The sequence below is a fragment of the Rattus norvegicus genome, chromosome 11 (genome assembly GCF_036323735.1).
Source record: "Rattus norvegicus strain BN/NHsdMcwi chromosome 11, GRCr8, whole genome shotgun sequence".
Lineage (NCBI taxonomy): Eukaryota > Metazoa > Chordata > Mammalia > Rodentia > Muridae > Rattus > Rattus norvegicus.
In genome coordinates, this window is record NC_086029.1 from 65,388,468 (window position 1) to 65,396,248 (window position 7,781).

The following is a 7,781-nucleotide window of genomic DNA, read 5'->3' on the forward strand; positions in this document are numbered from 1 at the left end:
CTAGGTACTAGACCCCAAGTAGATGCTTTAGAAAATCATATATATGATTTTATATACACATTTATATATACATTTTATGTGTACATTTATATATACATTTTAAATATGATATATATGCCCATTAACTGAACTTCATCTAATGCTTTGTATAAATTCGTCTATAAACCTATTTAATTATTTCAACAACCACATGGGATATGTGTTTTACTCTTGCTACTTTGTTTTTAAGAAGACACAAGGCTTGGCAAGATTTTGCCATTATTCTAAGAAGTGTTAAAAGTTAGGCTGGAAATTGGTCTGCTTCTCTATAATGTCTGTCTTTTAACTATTGCTCTTTATAAATGAATCAAACTGATACATAGAAGGGAAATCCCACTTGATTGCAGTCTAAATGCAGTCCCTTTCCTATCTTGAACTTCAATGCATATATGGACATATAAATACATTTTCTGCTACTTCATCATTGTAATTTATCTCATATAAATACCCTCAGGTTATGGATGCTTTATTTTGAGTAAAATCCTTTGAGTTGTGTCTCTTATAAATGATTCGTTTATTTAGTCATTTAGTTGGTTTTCATTTGTTACACATGTAGAGATCCTTTGCTATCCGTTCATGTGAGAGAATGGTTCCTAAAGGTTGACTATGAGTAGACATGATGACTATTATGTATCTCTAGACATGAGCAGGCAATCTGATATTAGATACTTGTATTTTGTCCCAGTTTCTCATGTGTCACAATAACCTATTTAGTCAAATCCCTGACAAGTCAGAACACATATGTATTGGTTTCTATCAAAGTAGACATTTTCAAGCTCATGAACATAGTTTAGAATGTTTGAGCCCAGGAGACTTTTCAGGCCGATTTTTTTCAAGACTGCTTTCCTATGCTGTGTCTGACAGATGCTCCTGTCCAGCTCTAAATGAACACTCATCTTTGAAATGGAAGGATCTTTGAACATAACAGCAGGTCAGACAGTAAAAAGTCCTTCATTTGCTCTGCCAGGTACTACATACTCTTTCATAGAAAACCCTGTAATCTTTCAGGTTGGGTAGAGGTTCATGTACACTGGCTATGATTCATCCAATATCTTAATGATTCACATCTATTTCAGTCAAAATTACCTGATGTTTGTCTTAGTTTGGGTTTTACTGCTGCGAACGGACATCATGACCAAGGCAGCACTTATGAAGGACAGCATTTAATTGGGGCTGGCTTACAAGTTCAGAGTTCCAGTCCATTTATCATCATGACAGGAAGCACAGCAGCATCCAGCAAGCATGGCACTGAAGGAGCTGAGAATTCTACATCTTCATCCAAATGCTGGAGCAGAGTGTCCTCAGGAAGCTGGGAGGAGGGTCTCAAAGCCCACTCTCACACTGACACACTTCCTCCAACAAGGCCACACCTCTCTCAACAAGACTACACCTCTTAATAATTCCACTCTTTGGGACCAGCATATTTAATCAACCGCCAGGTTAGTTGGGACTCTGATTAGAAATTCCCTTAGAGGGAGCTTGTATCCCCTGCTTTGGTCCTCTGGGTTGTAAAGACTTAGAGTCTTTACGTTTCCTTTTATGATGATCAATGACTTCTTTCTCATCACATGGCCAGCCTCCATTTCTATTCTGCATACTAATAAGATGATGTGTTAAACATCTCATTGTCTCCTGAAGATCCAGCCTACCTTCTTGAGGTCAGAACATAGGTTACTTCACCAAGTATCCATGAAATTATGTACCAGATATTTTCAGAGGGATCTTATACATCAGTGATTTTCCTATTTATATCAAGAAAATTTATTTCCTCTTTCATTCTAAGAGATGAAATAGATATTATTTGATACTCTCATATTTAATGAGAGACAACTAAATGTGAGATATTTGATAGAAAAAAATTGTTCATGGCCTAAATCATAGTTGATTGCATTATGCACAGTGTAGAAGGCTAGAATACATGTTTTCAACAATCTCTATATCCTTCTACATGTGACACTAACTCCAAGCAATGAGTGTAGAAGAGACAGGCATTTGTTGTCAATAGTGGGTAGAGTTTCCTTTTTCTCTCAAGGCAAAGATGTTCATCTGAGACGGAACATTCTTAACCTACGCTTTGGGTACCTAGTAATACCCAGTATGGTTAGTACTTAGTAAAGTTTCAACATACTGTTGCTCTCATGCTCACTCTATTGTTGCAGTCTGAAGAATGAACATATTATTTTACTGGTAGGTATGCCTTCTTGGGTTCTCATAAGCAAGTTGCCTCAATAGAAAGAGTGGAGATGGGTTGGGGATTTAGCTCAGTGGTAGAGCGCCTGCCTAGCAAGTGCAAGGCCCAGGGTTCAGTCCCCAGCTCTGGAAAAAAAAAGAGATGAAAAGAAACTTAGCCATGGTGGCCAGAAGCTGAATAATAATAATAATAATAATAATAATAATAATAATAATAATAATACATAATTTCAAAAGGAAATAGGTAATCAACAGTATAAAAAGCAAGCTTATAATACTGATGGCCAGATTTGGGCTCATCAGGTAAAGCAGGATCACATGGCTAACACGAAGACCCATGGTAATGGTACAGCTGAATCCAGTTGCAAAGGTAGCTTAATTTGACTCTCCCTAGCTCTACCACTTCAGACAAGTTTCTCATTTCTCAAGCACTTTGGGAATAGATCACCAGTCTAGACAAGCTTAGATTCAATGTCTATGGATTTCCTTTAAATTGCCATCATTTCTCCTTTGGCTTTGAAAGGTGCGTGAGTATATGCCTGGGTCTCTCTTTGGTGATGTGCATTGATTCTGTAAATAGAAAATTCTACAGCCTCTGAACCTCCCAAGTACTGTAGAATAAGGAAGATTTCCTTTGCTAAGGTTAAGGACTTCCCAGAGACTGTGTCCTTCATCTCAGCTGCCTGTGGTTTAAAGTAAATCTCGGTGCTTTTTGCCCTTGTTCTGTAAAGCCAATGTTTGAGAGTGCAGAAAATCCCCAGGTTTTCCAAATAAATCTTCATTCTCAAGAATATTCCCCAATTGTCAATTCAGAGATGTCGATTTGAAATTCAAAGCTTACTTGTAGCCAGTTTCTGTTACTCTTACGTTGACAGGAGACCATCAGGCAACAAGAGGATTTGTATGACAACCTTGAAAATTTGATCACTTTTGTTGTTCCAACATTGAGGGTTTTTTTTTTTTTTCCTTTATATTGCTTTAGATCTTTGCCTGTGTTTTTGAGGTGAGCACAGACTCAACTTCCCTAAGTCTCTCGTTCATCAGTCAATTCTGTTTCTAACCTGTCCCAGGGCTGCTTGAGACTTTACAGGCTTCTTTAAACATGTTGCATGTGGGGCCTGGAGGGATGGCTCAGAGGTTAAGAGCACTGACTGCTCTTGAGTTCAATTTCCAGCAACCACATGGTGGCTCATACCCATCAATAATGAGATCTGGTGCCCTCTTCTGGCATGCAAGCATGTGCGCAGGGAGAACATTTTATACATAAAAAATAAATCTAAAAAAATAAAAGTCCCATGCTTTCTGTCTGCCCACTGAAGCCTCTCCTCGTACCTGTGCAGCCTGATATAGCTGTCTGTTGAGAGGCTCAGCCTTCAAATACAGAGTCCGATGCTCGCAGCAAACCACTGAACTGAGAACAGGTCCCCAGTGGAGGAGTCAGAGAAAGGAGTGAAGTAGCTGAAGGGGTTTGCAACTCAGTGAGTATCAACCAACTAGACCTCTCTCCCCCAGAACTCTCAGGGACTAAATCACCATCCCAAGAGAAAACAGGAATGAACTTATGGCTCCATCCACATATGTAGCAGAGGATGGCCTTGTGGGGCAAGGGTTGGGGAGAGGCCCTTGGTCCTGTCAAGGCTCAACGCCCCCACTCCAGTTTAGGGGAATGACAGAGCAGGGAGGTGGGAGGGAGTGGGTGAGGAAGCATCCTCATAGAAGCAGGGGGTGGTGGGATAGCAGGTTCTGGAGAGAAAATCTGGAAATGGGATAACATTTAAAAAGTAAATAAAAATGCAATTTAAAAAAAGAATCTTACCTTCCATATGGGTATATTATTTAAGCATATCCAATCTCCACCAGTCTTCAGAACAGTAAATACACTCCATCTACTGTTCTCCTTTTTTTTTAACTTTTTTTTTCTTTTTTCTTTCTTTTTTTTTTTTTTTTTCTCGGAGCTGGGGACCGAACCCAGGGCCTTGGGCTTGGCAGGCAAGCGCTCTACCACTGAGCTAAATCCCCAACCCTACTGTTCTCCTTTTTAAGGAAACATTTCCTAATGTCTGATACTCAGCTATGGTACCCTGCCAGGAATCTCTTAGCATAAATGTGTTCTTAGGCTCCTTTCCGTTTTGTCCCTCCAGGCATTAACTCCAGGGCTGACTATAGAGTAAATAATGACATAAGTAAAACTTGCCTTTTTTTTGTATTTTTCTGCTTTGAGTCCTACTGTGTTTCCTATTTGTATGTAGCAGTGCTTGATAAGCACAGATACATAACAGCATGTAACCGAATTTCTATTTTCTATGATTATTAGCTTTGAGAAATCCAATGTCATTAAATAGACAAGAAAAGAATATTCTCAGTGTAGTGATGATCAACATATTTGAATTTCTACTGAGTTGTCAATACTATTATTTAAAATTATTTTTGATAATCCAGCATTGTAACTGAATTATAGTCTCATTTAGGAATGCGAAGGCTGAAAATTCAAGTCCACCAACTTAAAACACAGTCGTTTCCAAGTCCTTAGGTCACTTATTTGCTTAATGCTTAATTATTTTTGGTTTGGAACTCTGTGGTTTTTGTTTTTCTAGACAGGGTTTATTTGCATAGCTTTGGCTGTCTTGAGTAGACCAGGCTGGTCTTGAACTCACAGAGATCTGCCTATCTCTGCATCCCCAGTGCTGGGATTTAAGGCATGTGCCACTACCACCTGGCTTGCAAGTCTGTAAATTTTATACCCGGGAATCCCATAGGCTTTTACACCCAGGAAGATGAAGTATACTAAGATCTGATGATAAGTGAGAGATATGGCTTTATTTTGCTATCTGGAAGAAAGGCAATAGGATAGACTTCACCGTGATGAATGCCATCTTCAGTATTTCAGTAAGAAAGTACACATGTGTACTAAAAGATTAGCTATAAATTAATTTTCCCTTGATGGCCTGCACTTTGTCTTCTTGCACATGGCTTGGAGTTCAGCGTCTCAGTTGTTCACCTTCATAAGAATATGATATTTGCCTTACCATATTTCACACCAAAAAACTGTACTCAATTCATACTAGAAATGGAAGGTCAGCCTTTTTTCCGTATGTTTTGTAACCATGCATCTCACATGCCTTACTGAGATGTAATCGGAGACATTGAAAATGTTTTCTGGCAAGATATATCCCAAGGTAGGAGTAATAACATTGAAGACATAAGCATAGACACATGCAAAAATTAGTCTTTATTTTTCAAGAAGCAGGGCTAATGGGCAATAAGATTTCATCAAGGGGCTATGGGCCAGGTTTCCAAGTTGAGATTGTGCTTCTGTTACAGTCTTCATTTCAAAGCCGGGTTCTCAGCCTCCACATTCTTAGGACAGTTGGCAGCAGCGGGCAGTGGCCCAATCCATGACTGCGCACTGGCAGTGGCAAGTAGTTCCATCCCGGATATCCCAAGATCCACAGGCATAGCCACAAGCACATCCAGTGACAGCCATTCCTGCATGATCATTCAAGACAGATGTCAGAGCCATTGGACTGTAAGCCATGGGAAGTCTCTACCTGTCCCTTCTTGTTAGGAAGCAAATGAGTACATCTAGGTTTTACAGGACATATGCAGCTATTCAAGTGTCACGGTTCTCTTCAAGCAAACTAATTGCAAGTTACTTAAACTGAAGGACTTGGAAGGAGGAGTTTCACTGTCTTTCAATTAATTCAATTCACCCCTGTTCTGCACCTACTCCTGCCCACAATATAAGGGAATAGATTAGGAAAGAAATGAAGGCCATATTCAAGGCCAGACAGTTGAGGGCCAGGAAGGGATGCCATGAGGAGACATTAAGGAAGAAGTGAGAGGAAGGACAGAACCCAAAGTCCCTTAGTAACATCCTTGGGGAATTGAAAATCAGGAAGGGATGTCCACACATCTGGAACTATAGCTCAGCTCCATGGCAGTACTAACCCGACTTAGGAGAAGGAGGTATTAGAAGATTGATGGGGGAGGCCATGGGTATACCACATTCACCAATTCTCCTTGAAGAATTACTCACCAGGAGGACAGGAGGCCAATCTGCCTGTAGCCTTGACACTAGTGCAGGAGAGAGTCTTCGTTACAGTGGAGGGACAGTTATCTGAGTGAGAAAGAAAGTGATATTGCCCGTGATCTTTCTCACAATTCCCTTGTAAGTCCTCTTGTATCTCAGGTGTGTCACTGTTTCCATAAATAGTCTATTCACTACCTTTTAAGACCCAGTGTCTTCATTTATGGAGAGAAAATAACATTTGTACTTACCTTGTATAAGAAAGTTGCGTGTGAAAATTGAACAAACTAATTGAATGCTTAATATGCCTGTTCCCTGATATATTCATAAAGTACGGGCCCTATCCTTTTTATTTATCCTGATCAAGAACATTGAGTTATTCCCCAAGAGTTCAAAAGGGTAGGGTAATGAAGGAAGCCCTGATCAGGAAGGCAGGGATGAAGAGGACTAAGGGCTTAGACCAGGATACACGGGATTTTAGGATTTATGTAAGTCAGCATCAGCAAGGATGATTAAACTATGATTTTTCCTACTCATCTCATACCTCGATGGGCAAGAAGTTCCTTGACCTTTTGCTCCACAATAGACTCTAAGGTTCCATCAGTATTCACTGGGACCATCAGCTGGAGAAGAAAGATGCAGATGAGAAGGGAACAGATTGCAGTCTTCATCCTGTTGAAAGTCCGTGTCCTGGGGCTGGAGGAGAAGAGCAGAGAAGATGAGATCAGTGAGCTCTGGGATGGCTGTGAGGGAAAGGACATATTCTGGAGAAAGCAGGGAGAAAACAACAGAAGTAACTGTACTGTAACTGCTCTAGATTATTAGAGGAAAAGAGAGGATCCCACAGAGCTGACTGACTCACCAGAATCTCAGGGAAGGTTCTAGGACCTGGCCAGATGAAATGCTGTAATACACTGTGGGATTACTGACCTGGGTACCCTTAATATATACAAGCACTGCCCAATGGAGTAAACACTTTCAGCACATTTTGACATCCCGGATGTCTATTAGAGCAATTTCCTGTGAATTATGACACTTGACCAAAGAAGAATAGGTGAGATTCAAGAGACTATGAAAGTAAACCTTCACCTGTCTGGGAAAGCTGAAACTTACAAGGTTCACATCCCCCATTCTAACCAACTGCACTGTCAAGTGGTGACACTTGGTCTCTTGGAGATGCCTGGAATGCCTTGCAGAAAGCTCTATAGATGCAGCATGAGGGAACTCCAACATATACTGGTGTGAGCTTTTCAGTGAGGGAGCTGCATTCAAGCTGTTTCTGGACCTGAAATTAAAATACACACACATGTGCACACATACAACCACACACACACACATACACACACACACACACACACACACACACACACACACACACAGAGAGAGAGAGAGAGAGAGAGAGAGAGAGAGAGAGAGATATCATAAAAACTCTCACATTTGCTAGAATAGGGACGAGAGAGACTAAGGTATTAGGAAAAGTGGCTGAATATTCCTACAATGGGTGCTGAGACATTTTCCCAACTGG

General features: G+C 40.4%; 1 protein-coding gene across 1 annotated transcript; it reads right to left on the reverse strand.

Annotated features, from left to right (window-relative positions):
• Positions 1 to 5,439: 5,439 nt before the first annotated feature.
• On the reverse strand, positions 5,440 to 7,172 carry Retnlg (resistin-like gamma). Its single transcript, NM_181625.2, has 4 exons — positions 7,119 to 7,172; positions 6,801 to 6,952; positions 6,266 to 6,346; positions 5,440 to 5,715 (listed from the first exon to the last, which is right to left on the reverse strand). Exons 2-4 carry the CDS (start codon positions 6,925 to 6,927, stop codon positions 5,588 to 5,590), a joined length of 336 nt encoding a protein of 111 aa, NP_853656.2. The 5' UTR covers positions 6,928 to 6,952; positions 7,119 to 7,172; the 3' UTR covers positions 5,440 to 5,587.
• Between the last annotated feature and the right edge of the window lie 609 nt (positions 7,173 to 7,781).